Here is a 14,024-nt window from a genome sequence, read left to right as displayed (position 1 = left end):
GTGTGTGTGTGTGTGTGTGTGTGTGTCTGGTCAAATTGAAATAAATGAATGAATAAATAAATAAATAAATAAATTTTAAAAAAGACTACCTTCCCTTTCTGGAGAATCTACTTCTGTCCAAGATTGAATGTTAAAATACACTGATTGACTCCATTAAAGAACATGATGGTAACAAAAACTAGGTCTTATCCTCCTGTCACCTTCTCTTCTTGATGCTAGAACTTTTAGCTCTTTATAATTTCTTGGTCAGGAAATGAAATCAACAGATAATGCCTTATTTGTTTTACCAAGATTCACTTCATGGAAGATGGAGTCTCCAATCTAGTTATATAACAAAACACAAAGATAGGAACTTCCTCCATACCCTCAACCTTCTGAAGTCTCTGCTTAGGCTCCATTTCCTAGACTCATAAATTTTCCTGGAGTTGGCAGCAGAGCCTTTTCTGAATTAAGTAATTAACCTGTCTTCTGTGGCCAGTAATTTCTTTAAAAAAAAAAAAATTGAAATATTGCCAAAGAACAAACCAAACTGGTAATGAAGCATTGTAAGTACTATCTTTCCTATGTCATGCCTCCTGCCAACTCAATATAAAACTGAAAACAGAAACTAAACTACATCATTTCTAGATCCACAGTAACTCCTATCAATGTGCAGGCATCATGAATCCTCGATAAAGTGGTAAGTTCATAATGAAGGAAAACTTCATTAGTGAAATATGAAGTAAGATTTTTAGCAGCCCATTTCATGTAATAGGGACTTGATCTGTTTGTTGTTGAAACAAAGAGTGGGGTAGAGATGGAGTGAGGTATCACAGATTAGCTCATTTAGACTAAGTCTGATTCATTTCTCTATGAGCTCATTGACTTCCTTCATTACAGTGGCTAGAGATAAAATAACCATTCCATTCTATTTGTGTTATTTGTTCTCTTTACTCCTAAGGTCTAACTTACCCGGTTTTGCCAAATTTACTAACCTCATAGCTGCCGGCACTTTTCTTTTATTATATAATTGCCCCTCTGAAATCTTTCTTCTGACTAGTACTTTCTAACATTTAATCTAATAATATTTGTGAAATTTAGAACATAAGTATTCAGTGTGCACTAGTCATAGCTATTATCATATCATGTATTGATTTAGAAAATTACGAAAAGTTAGAGTAGAAACAATTTTTGAGCATTTGCTCAAAAAATCACTTAAAAATTTGGTATTTATAAAGAAATCTGTCATGTTTGGATGAGAAGAGATAGCTAACTTTTTCTTCATTTTTCATCAGGTGATTAGAATTTGTAGTTTCCATACTAAAATCAAGTGTTCTTTTCTTTTCTCTTTTTTTCGGAGAGATTTTTGCTATAGAGCATGTGCACTCTCCAGAAAGACAGAGAGAGAGACAGAGAGACAGAAAGCAAGAAATCACCCCCCCAGGTGGATGGTTACACCACAATTTCTTCTTTTTTATTCCACCAGGTCTGGGACTCGAATTGCAGTTGACTACGTGGGAGTCCAGCGACATAACCATTATGCCAACTACTGGTCTCTCAAGTGTTCTTTTCAATGCTTATAAAGTGTTTAAGTTCATTGCTTCAAGCTGTCAGTGTAAAAATATAACTAAATGTAATTTAAAAACTATTTGCTGAAAGTTTTCATTATTTTCCTAGGTTTAATCTAAGTATTCTCAAAAATATCAAGAAATAAATGTCAGCTGATGAATCCATTCTCTGATCTGATTCCCCTATCTTTGGGTCATTCTTGTATATAACTCCAGTCATCCTGGAATCCTATTAGAACAATCCAACCATTAATATCACCATCTTCTCATGCATCATGAATGGACTCTCACTATTACATCTGATCACCACCTACCAGAATCTGTACCCTTTTTCCTGGATTCCTGCCTGTAAGTGCAGAATTATTTTTCTCTCAAGCCACTCTCTCTATATTCATGCTTACCTTCCCAGAGATATTACTCTAACAGTTCAAGGTTTTTTTTTTTCTCTGCATGATTATTTTAAATAGCATGCATACATGCTAATTTTCTATCTTAAAGAAAATTGCCCAGCTTTTCTTCCCCTGATAGTCTCTTATTCCCTTGCAGCAAAATCTTTAGATGTCATTGTCTACATTCTCTATCTACATGTCCTTTCCTCTCATGCTCTATTAAGACTACTGCAGTCTGTAGGCCACATTATTCCACCAATATCATTTTAGTCAAGGTCACAATGACCTTCTCAATGACATTCTGAATCCAAGGGCAGTTCGTGGTTATCCTCTTACTTGACCCATCAGCATCATTCAAAATACTTGATCATGTTTTCCCACTTAACACATTTACTTTGTTTGAGTTGAGAGACTCAATACTTTATTATTTTTATTCTCCGTTTCACTGATTGCCCTTGTTTAGTCTTCCATGTTAATTCCTCCTCCTCTTTCCATCCTCATTTTAGAATCCCTTATGGTTCAGTCCTTGGTCCTCTTCTTGACATTATCTTCATTCAGGTCATTGGAGCTCACGTAGTGTTTCATGGTTTAAGTAATATCTGTAAAAATGACCCCCCAATTTTTCAATCTACAGTCCAGACCTCTCTCCTAACTTCCCAAGGTTCATATTCAAATATAGACCTGACATCTCCTCCTGGAAGTCTAACAGACATTTTGAAAGTATTCATGTGCAAAATTGAGTTCTATCTTCTTTCCAAAATCATTTCCACATATTGCTTTTCCAATGTAAGTTCAAAGCAACAGTACAATTCAAGTTGCGCAGAGTAAAAAACCTGGAGTCATCCTCAGTTCTTTTTCTCACAGCCCATATGCAATTCATCAGGAAATCCTGCTAGTCTTACTTTCAAAATACACGCACATTCCAGTCCCTTCATACTTCTTCTACTGCTCCGTTTCAAATATAAGCCACATCTTCATGGCTTACTACAATAGCTTCTAATTGGCTTCCCTCCTTAGGATGGTACCTGATTCAGAAACCAAAGTGATATTATTGAATTATTTTACTTTTTAAGAGAGACAGAGAAACAGACAGGCACTTCCAGCAGGACTGCATGCCATGATCTTCTCTCAGCTCCACCCATCCAAGATCATGAGCATATACAGGATGTACCCAATATGCACAGGTAGGTCCCAGGAAAAGAGCCCAGGAGTAGGTCCAGTATCACAGAGCACTGCACACCACTATGCCACTGTCCAACTTCTCTTCTTGAATTATAAATTAGGTCACATAGGACTTATGTTCTACAATGTCTATTTCATTGAGAGTAAAAAACCAAAGTCCTCGCGATGTCCTAAGAGGCTTCATATGAATTGAGACACCTCATCTCTTTGCTACACACCTCCGACTTTATTATTTTTCTTTCTACTCTTCTCTTCTTCACCTTGTTCTATCCACACTGGCTTCCTTGCTATTTCTAATATAAACCATGCCCACTTGTGCCTCCTAATATTTTAACTGCCTATTCTTTCTGTCTGAACTGCCCTTTTTCTCCACCTAATGACATCTGTATCTTTAACTCTCCTTCCTCCATATTTGACCAAGTGCTCTCTTCCCAATATGAACCATCGTGATAGCCCCAGTTAAATTTTTTTTTGAGAGCTTTTTTCGCTATAGGGCACATGCGCTCACCAGACAGACAGAGACAGAGAGATAGAAAGTGAGAAATCACCCCCTCAGAGGGGATAGTCATGCCACAATCCCTTACAGACAGGCACTTCCAGCAGGACTGCATGCCATGATCTTCTCTCAGCTCCACCCATCCAAGATCATGAGCATATACAGGATGTACCCAATATGCACAGGTAGGTCCCAGGAAAAGAGCCCAGGAGTAGGTCCAGTATCACAGAGCACTGCACACCACTATGCCACTGTCCAACTTCTCTTCTTGAATTATAAATTAGGTCACATAGGACTTATGTTCTACAATGTCTATTTCATTGAGAGTAAAAAACCAAAGTCCTCGCGATGTCCTAAGAGGCTTCATATGAATTGAGACACCTCATCTCTTTGCTACACACCTCCGACTTTATTATTTTTCTTTCTACTCTTCTCTTCTTCACCTTGTTCTATCCACACTGGCTTCCTTGCTATTTCTAATATAAACCATGCCCACTTGTGCCTCCTAATATTTTAACTGCCTATTCTTTCTGTCTGAACTGCCCTTTTTCTCCACCTAATGACATCTGTATCTTTAACTCTCCTTCCTCCATATTTGACCAAGTGCTCTCTTCCCAATATGAACCATCGTGATAGCCCCAGTTAAATTTTTTTTTGAGAGGTTTTTTCGCTATAGGGCACATGCGCTCACCAGACAGACAGAGACAGAGAGATAGAAAGTGAGAAATCACCCCCTCAGAGGGGATAGTCATGCCACAATCCCTTCACCTCCATTCTCCTCTCGGGATCTTGGGCACGCACGCACACGCGCCCGACATGAGTTTTAAGCCACCGGGTCCAGGACATGAACCGCGGTCCACTATGTGGGAGTCCAGCGACATAGCCATTACGCTAACTGCTGGTTCCCAGCCCCAGTTAAATTTGCAAGTCCTAGGCATTCTCAGTCTACCTTCATCTCATTATCTTTGTTCATATTGCTTCCCACTGCTCAGATATCTATTGTTATATTTATAATACCTATATACATAAGTTTACTATGTGTATTCCCCTTGCTGTAACATAATTTCCACAAATGAAGAGAACTTCTCCATCTATTTCACAGTGTATCTCCAATGTTTAGCAATTTCTAAACACAAAATAGGCACTCAATAAATATTTGTGAAATATGTAAATGGCTCTTCCTTCTCAAGGACTTTATAATTAAAAATAGTGACTCAAATCTCAGAGAATCATATGTACAAAAACAAAAGCAGTGATTCCTCAACTCAACCATATACAGTGTCTAATTATTTTTTAGTTTTATTTCATTTCAGATACAATGCAATAAAAATTTATAAGCATTAAGAAGAAAGAGCCATATGGACTAAAATAGTTGAATAAATGCTCATGCAGATGATAGGATTTAAATTTATTTATATGGATGAAATCCAGACTAAAGGTTTAGGTTAAAGGAAAGGTAAGAACGGGACCAGCAGTTAGCATAATGACTATGTCGCTGGACTCCCACGTAGTCGACCGCAGTTCATGTCCTGCACCAGGTGGCTTAAAACTCACACCGGGCACGTGTGCGTGCGTGCCCAAGATCCCAAGAGGAGAATGGAGGAGAAGGGATTGTGGCATGGCCATCCCCCCTAGGAGGTGATTTCTTGCTTTCTATCTCTCTATCTCTCAGTCTGTCTGGTGAGCACATGCGCCCTATAGCAAAAACCTCTGCAAAAAAAAAAAAAGAAAAGATAAGGACAGGCAAAAGTTACAATATATAAATTAAATGTATTCAAAAAGTGAGACTAAAAGCTTAAATATTATAGAAATACCTTCTACTTGAGTTTTCCTTTTAGAATCTTTCATTTATGATCATAGCAATGAGTATCCGATTATTATTATTAGGCTCTACGTTGTCTGTTTGGTAATGGCAAACATATTTCCTACATTTGTATCTCATACTTTCCTTTTTCATTAGGAATTTTTCATGTCATTTATTTTCATACTTTAGTATTAATTTAAAACCAACTTTAAAATCTAACACAAAGTCTTGATGATACTTTAGTTATGATCTTCATTTGATGCCAAAAGTCTTTTCTTTCTTTTTAAATTTTTCCACAGGGCATGTGTACTCACTAGAAAGTGAAAGCGAAAGTGAGAAAGCACCCGCCATGGGGAATGGTCACACCACAATCCCAACTCCTCCATCTCGCCCTCCTTTTTTGGATTCCTAGGCACAGATGCTCATGTGCCTGGCATGTTTCTCAAACCAAGTTTGGACTAGTGGTTGGCCATGTGAGATTGAACCACCTTAACCATCACACCACAGGCTAGCATCTTTTTATTAATAAGTAAATTTGGAAGTTTTATTAATTACAGGTTTTCGATCCTCTGTCAAGTGTTGGCTGTCTGCATTAGCAACAAACATGGTAGCCCAAGTAAAAGCATTAACCAAGTGTACTAAATCCCGATTTTAGCCATAGCATTCAGTCTTTCCCATGCCATGTGGGAAAGTTGACTATTTGCTTGGTTTCACATTTCTCCCCCCTTTTTTTCTTCATACCTCTGGTGGAAGAACAAATGAGCAGTGAATGGTAATATAGGATAACAGGGAACAGAAGAAAGAAGTATAAGGAATGAATAGCCTTTATGAATAAATAGCAAGGTGAACTAGTTATTGAATAATGAGAGTTGAGAAGAAACTTTTTAAATGCTCAAACCTGCTCTCTATTTCAATTATTGATTACATAATTTTTGTGTGGGATATGGTATGGTTTTTCCATAGCATCCAGAAACTTGATTTTTTTTTTTTTTGAGAGGTTTTCGCTATAGGGCGCGTGCGCTCGCCAGACAGACAGAGAGAGACATAGAGACAGAAAGCGAGAAATTACCCCCCAGGGGGGATGGTCACGCCGCAATCCCTTCTCCTCCATTCTCCTCTCGGGATCTTGGGCACGCACGCACACGCGCCCGGCGTGAGATTTAAGCCACCGGGTCCGAGACGCGAACCGCAGTCGGCTACGTGGGAGTCCAGCGACATAGCCATTACGCTAACTGCTGGTTCCCCAGAAACTTGATTTTTAAAAAGGGGGCAAAGAATGTAATCAATGGATCAGATGTAACAGATAAAAACAGTCTATTACACCTTTTTATTTTAAGATGTTAATAATAAGCTAGTGCAGTTTTTAATTAATTTCATTCCATTAAAGGTTTTGTTTCTAAGTTGTTTTGAGTTAAGAATGCAGATATGGATTAAGGTAGCTGGATCCCACATCGCCAACTACAGTATTTGAGTCCTGGACCTGACAACTTGAAAAACATGCTGTGCACGTGTGTATGCTGCCCAAAATCCCAAGAACAAAATAGACAAGAAGGGATTGCAACATGGCCAACCCCCTGGTGGGTGATCTCTCACCTTCTGTCTCTCTCTTTCTGTTTCTTTCCAGCAAATAGACGTGCCTATGGATTTTTTTTTTTAATGTAGAAATGTTTCTCATTTGGTAGCCTTTCCATTGCCATATTCACATTAGACTTTACAGTACAGTTACTGAAGTGAACATATTGAAAAAGTATTACCACAGTGTCCTAATTTGGAGGATGAACATTCATTGATGTCATCTCTATTGTTGAATAAGGAAACTCTATTTTAAAACACACCATTTTGCCTGTAAAACACAAACACTTTAGAGCAGTTTGTACTATGTTTGGTCGTTCAACTGAGATTTGAATATCATCTCAATATAAGGAGATCGAGTATCCAGAGGATTCTCAAAAGAAGTGAACTTGCAGTTGCCCTGCAAAGGAAGTTTATTAGGTCTGTGATAGTAAATGTCTATGGTCTCTCAAATGAAAAGTAAGGATTATAGTTTGGATAATATGGTGTTCAATGCTTGACTCAGTTCTCTGCAATAATCCAGTCAAAATGGTTGAAATAATGTATATTACTAAAGTAAAGGCTATTTTTGCCCTGTTTCTGGATAAAAACATTTGAAAATCAAAAAACGTTCAGCTTAGTAGTTACATATATGTATGTATACTTATATAATAAATTAATATAAGAAATGTTGAAATACATATATATATATATGTGTGTGTGTGTGTGTAATGTATATTACTAAAGTAAAGGCTATTTTTGCCCTGTTTCTGGATAAAAACATTTGAAAATCAAAAAACGTTCAGCTTAGTAGTTACATATATGTATGTATACTTATATAATAAATTAATATAAGAAATGTTGAAATACATATATATATATGTGTGTGTGTGTGTGTGTGTGTATATATAGTCTTTTTTATTAATTTAAACAATGTGTATCAGAGGACCAGATGAATCAATCAGAAAGGTTGTTTAATTAAAATTAGTACTCTAAGATTAAACCTAACAATTTTACTGGGAAGTAGCATAATGGAGTAAAAAGGAACGAAAGATTTGGCATTTAAAAATAAGATTAAACCACATATATTTCTATTCTCATATATTAACACTTAGTAGATGGTCAAACAAATCTTTTAATCTCTGTGCTCTTCATTCATAAAACTAAAGTTATATTGCCCAATATACTTTTCACATGGAATTACTAAAATAATTAAATTATTTTACAGAGTGACTAGAGAAGTATAAATTACTTTTACCTCTTATTGACACAGGAAATTTATCTATTTGTTAAGCAGTTATTAAGTGCCATACATGATACTAAGTACTTTTCACACATACCATCAAATACTCAAAATAATACTTGGAAGTAGACAAGAAATGAGTGATACTCAAATATTATGCCTGCCTAAAATTATATGGCTGGGTAAATGACAAAACTGCAACTCCCTTACCCTTCTCACCTGTACTCTTAGTTAGTATGCTATACTACTTTTGCATGTTTATGTTGAACTACAAGGTAAAAATATGTACCAAGAACTTTGCTTAAATTCTAGAGTCCAAATGTAAGTAAATGTGGTACAGCTCCCCTGACAACCTGTTTTTCTAAATATGGTCCAACTGTCCCAAGCAAATTAAGAAATTATGAAAACCTCAGCAAAAATATCGTTGAACATAAACTCCATCTACTTATCAGCTCAACCACATAGCATATTATTATTTCCTGCCACATTTTGTTTTGTTTGAATTTAATAAATGTTTTGTTGACTGATTAGCTTTCTCTGTATATTTCCTCAGTACAACCCAGGAATCACCCTATCTTGTCTAAATTTCCTGGAAATAAGTTCAAACAATTTTGTTGTCATATCAACTACATTTTGCTGGGGAAAATTCTCCAATTTCTTCCTGATCTGATGCAATCTAGTCTGCTTTCTCTCCAGGCCTGTCATGAGCTATTGCTTTGTGGCCTCTTCTCCATTATCTTGGGAATTCCCTTTACTTTTCCTGTATTTGGACCTCCTTGTCCCTGGTTATCATATTTTTTGTTTTACTACATCCTTTTGGTAACATCCTACAGAAGTTTCTTTAAAAATGCTGCATACAAAGTGAAATTCTTGAGAGCTTGAACATCTGAAAATAACTTTTTCTCAATCTGAGAAATAGTTTACTTTCAACTCGGTTTAAAGTTCAAAGATTTATTGTTTTTTTCTCTAGTCTGCTCAGCAGGTTTACTGTGTCTTTCTCTTTTTAACTACCCTTTAGCCCACTATCTAGGAAGGACAAGGTGACTTCATAAAACTCTATGTTCTCAGGAAATGTCATTCGTTTGGCAAGGCTCCCAGCATGCAGCACAGCTTGATCCACCTTCATAGTCCCCCGAACAGCCAGTCCTGACACCAAGAAGCCCTTTATAGAAAAGCCATTCAGTTTTCTGAACTTATTCTGAACTTAGAGAATATGCTTAAAAAAAAAAATCTACTCTAAGAGTCTCTGTCTCAGTCTGTTCAGGAGGTTGTTGTAACAAAATACTGCCAACTGGGTGATATTTATTTCTCATGTTCTGAAGACTGGAAAGTCCAAAATCAAGAGGCCAAACATTCTGTCTTTCAAGGACTTCATCCTCACAGACAATACCTCATGTGATATATGGTCCTTTAGTACCCCTATAAAAGGATCCCCAGAAAGCTGTCTTGCCCTTTCTCACAGTGGTCTCACATGGTGAAAAGAGTATGACATTTGTTTGGAAACTTTTTTAGAAGAGCACTAATCCCATTTAGGAGGCTTTAGCCCTAATAAATTATTTTTTTTCCAAAAGGTCCTATCTCCCAATACCATCACCTTGGGGGTTAGGATTTCAACACATAAATTTGGGAAAGATACAAATATTCAGACCCTTCAGGCACATTTTGACCTCTCTCCTATATTTGCTTTATATAATAGCATGGTTTTAAGGAAATTTCCTAAATTCTCATTTCAGTGGAAGCCAGAGATGTCCCGAAATTAAGAAATTTTTTGTTTTGTTTTGCTATAGGATACATACGCTTGCCAGAGAAAGACAGAGAGACAAAGAGAGAGGAGAGGAGGAAGCACCCTCATGGGGAATGGTCATACCATAATCTTCCTTTGTCTCGCTCTCCTTTAGGGTTTTAGGTATAGATGTACTTGCACCCAGTATGTCTCTTAAGATGCTAGATCTGAGACTTGATTCCATGTGAGATCATTCTTCTGAGTTAGAATATATATTTGAGAAAGACATCATGGGCTCTCTTATGTTCTGTGTCTAAGATCTTAGCACAATGTCTGGCATTTTTGAATCCTCAGAGAACAGCTGCTTTAAGAGTATGTGTGTGTATAGACATACATATATAAATATATACACAAAAATGAAATTGTGCTTCCAGTAGGTGACATGGAAGTTAAGGCACTGGATCACACATTGCTGGCTGCATGGTTTGAGTCCCAGACCCAAAGGCTTGAAAATCATGCCAGACATATGTGCAAAAGTACTAAAATCCCAAGAGGAGAATAGAGGAGAAGGAATTGCTTCATGGTCATCTCCCCTGGGGGTCATTTCTCACTTTCTGTCTTTCTCTGTCTCTCTGTCTCTCTGACTCTCTCCCATTCTCTGGTGAATGCATGTACCCTGTAGCAAAATAAATAAACAAATAAATAAATGTACTACAAATGTATTTATATATATACATACAGATATTATTATACTAATTATATAAATTATATAAATATTAAATATGATAATATATAATTATAGATTATACATGAATATATAATTTGCTTATATAATCATATGTATAATTTAGATTATATATAAAATTTACTTCTCATCTACAAGAATATCAATCTCAGCTACTCTTAATGTATTGATTAAATATTGGTATGGTTTTTAACACACTAATTCGGAGTCTTTTCTGTATTCTCTGAGGTAGGTAAGTTTAAACATTTTTAGCTCGAGCTAGCTTGTTCTGACATGATTGTTGGTTCTTTGGTTGACTATCACCCTCTACTTCTTTTTTATTTCTAATGATTATAAACATTATTGTGGCATTTCATATTGCTTGCTTTATCTGTATAATCTCTTGTAACCCACACCATAACTCCACAAAACCATTTATACCATCACCAACTTACAGAGAAGGAAACAAAGACATGAAGAACGTAGATGACTTGCCTAGGGCTACTCAGTCTGTATGTGGTAAAGCTGGATTCCATCGTGAGTCAACAGATTCCCTCTGAATGATTTTAAATTTAAACTGCAAACAACATGAGTTTCTACACAGCTAGTATAGTACCATTCTCACCATAGTAGGCAATTCCGTTTTCAGTAGAATATAAAGAGATGAAATTGTTTCCTTAAAATTGTCTTTTAATTTACTTCTGCTTTCATGTCTTGGCTTACAGAAAATTAGAAGAAATATCATGCTGAGGCCAGAGCCTACAGAGTTAGGGCATCAGATATAGCAGTATGTAATGAGTTCAGATTAAAAACTAAATATAAGGTAAAGGAGGAAAGAAGCCTATACCTCAGTAGATCGCAGGTATCCAAAATAAATATAAATATTAAAGGGACCAGCAGTTAGCGTAATGGCTATGTCGCTAGACTCCCACGTAGTCCACCGCAGTTCGGGTCCCGGACCGGGTGACTTAAAACTCACGCTGGGCATGTGTGCGTGCATGCCCAAGATCCCGAGAGGAGAACGGAGGAGAAGGGATTGCGGCGTGGCCATCCCCCCTGGGGGGGGATTTCTCGCTTTATTTTTTTCTGTCTCTCTCTGTTTGTCTGGCGAGCGCACGCGCCCTATAACAAAAACCTCTCAAAACAATATATATATATATAAATACTAGGAAGAAATGTTAAGGATGGTTCAGTGGTTAGCTTATTTGTTTGGTTGTCATTTTGTAAATCCCAGCTTATGAGAGTAACTATAGATATTATATTATAAAAGACCAAGCTTTAATATTAAATTCATACATGAAAGAGGGCTAATCTCTCTCGGGTTTTTGTTTAGAAGCCATAAATGTAATAGTTTAGCAATGATTTTAGGCCAGTATAAATTTCTAATGAAATTTCACATTAGGAGAAATGAGGTGAGAAATGTCCCAGACCTTCCTTTGTACCCTTACTTTACAGAAGATAAACGGGCTGTCTTGGATTTGGCTACCCTCCTGCTGCTTCACTGGGCTTCAAGATCCTGTAGACATGGTGGTCTAGATTAATGGAATCTAGGAAGTTGGGATCTTTAGTTTCTTAAGTATCCATCATCAAAAAGTTCAACTGTATCCTGCTACAAAATGATTTGTTATCCTTCTAGCAGATATGAAATATTAATCAGGACTAGTTATTTATAGAAAATTTTACATCTTTAATAATAGTTTCGAGTCCATCTGGTGGCGTAGTGGTTAAGGCACTGGAATCCCACATGGTCAACTGCCATACAACTTCCAGATCCCACAGTTTGAAACTCATGCAAGGTGAATGTATGTGCATGTCCAAATTCCTCAGAGGAGAAGGGATGGCAGCGTGGCCATCCCCCCTGGGCATGATTTCTCTCTTTCTCTCTCTCATTGTCTCTGTGTTTCCGAAAAGTGCAAGCACCCTATAGCAAAAATCTCTCTAAAAATAAATAAATAAATAAAAATAATAGTTTCAAATATAGAGAGAAAGTAGTACTATTGGCATAGAATCACAGATTCAGATAATGTTATTCCCTTTTTCAGAACCCACGGTATTTGATTCATTTGTATCAATTGATTGAAGTATCCCCCACCTCTTTGATTCCTCTGTGCCTCATATTTTCTGGATTAGGTTGATGGCGCCTTAATTTTCGGTTTTATAGACAAACCTGTGGTATTTTGGTTTTTGCTTTATTTGTCTTTTTCTTTTTTTTTTTTAATTTTTGGTCACACTGCCAGCAGCACAGCTGTGACAGCAGATGAGCATTCTCCAAGGGCAATCGGCCAGGCTGGCTACCTCAGAGACTCCAGGGAGGACCCAAGGAAGGGCTGCTCATGTCTTTACACTTTCAGGCACATGCAAATGCAGTCAATAAAAAAAGAATTGTATAGAATTTGTTAGAGCTGCACATTAGCTTGGAAATATCTATCAGTTTTGTGATGTGTCCTTAAATAGATCCTTCACACATATGTGTTCAGTCTTCCCAAACTTATGATAAGTTCCTGGAAGCCAAAATTAGATCTTCTGTTTCCTTTATATTTGAGAACCCCCATTCTCCAGTGCTGGCACTATAAATAAATAACTTAAGTGATTCTTACTTCTCTAGATTGAGAAAAAACAAAGATCTAACTTTGTTAACGTCTATTTTGTGCTAACTATACAATTGTCTTAAATTTTGTATCAAATTTTCAGCTATTACTGTCATAAGATATTAGTTAACATTTTTAACCTTATTAAAATATATGTATATATTATATAGTATGATTAATTATTGTTATTTTTTTAAACTGCATTTATACTATGGATTGACTCATAGTTTTAATGAATTATTCCCAATATTAGGACTATAGTACAGAGAATGTTTGCTGGAATATTTTTATATACTTCTTGTTTTCACATTTTAGGTGTACAAGAATTTCCAGAAAATATAAAGTGCTGTAAATGTTTAACAATTATTGAAGCCAGTGTCAATCCCATTTCTAAGTGAGTATGAGTGATTAAATTTTATTTATATTTCTGTTTTCATTGTCTGATAATGTACCCAAATAAATAAAATTGATGTAACAACTGAATTTTAAATGTAACATTGATGTAGTAGTTAATGAATGATGGAACAAAATAAATCAGAATAATTTGACAAAAGGTGATTGAAAACATTGCTAAGTAGCAGTGAAGGCCCAACTGGCACAAAATGGCATTACTTTGAAGCAACATTTGTCATCATTTTTCTGTAGCTCTCAGGCAACATTCTGTATATACTAGTCAAAACTAAGAAATAGTTATTCGTTATAGTCATGATGGGAAATTAGCTAGAGACTTGATGGAAGTTCAAGAGTACAGGAGCTTAAGGTATTGATAAGAGCATA

The 14,024-nt window shown here is 36.4% G+C and overlaps 1 protein-coding gene across 1 annotated transcript in view; it reads left to right on the top strand.

Moving 5' to 3' along the window:
* Positions 1 to 14,024, top strand: part of LRRC7 (leucine rich repeat containing 7) — a 543,267-nt gene that overhangs the window by 253,412 nt on the left and 275,831 nt on the right. The window contains exon 5 of the mRNA XM_006167144.1: positions 13,563 to 13,641. Coding sequence (XP_006167206.1) covers positions 13,563 to 13,641 — 79 coding nt within the window. The remainder of the gene's footprint in view (positions 1 to 13,562; positions 13,642 to 14,024) is intronic.

This window comes from Tupaia chinensis, unplaced genomic scaffold (assembly GCF_000334495.1).
Source record: "Tupaia chinensis unplaced genomic scaffold, TupChi_1.0 Scaffold144529_1, whole genome shotgun sequence".
NCBI classification, from domain to species: Eukaryota; Metazoa; Chordata; class Mammalia; order Scandentia; family Tupaiidae; genus Tupaia; species Tupaia belangeri.
The sequence above is the reverse complement of the archived record's forward strand: the minus strand, read 5'-3'. Positions and strand labels throughout refer to the sequence as shown.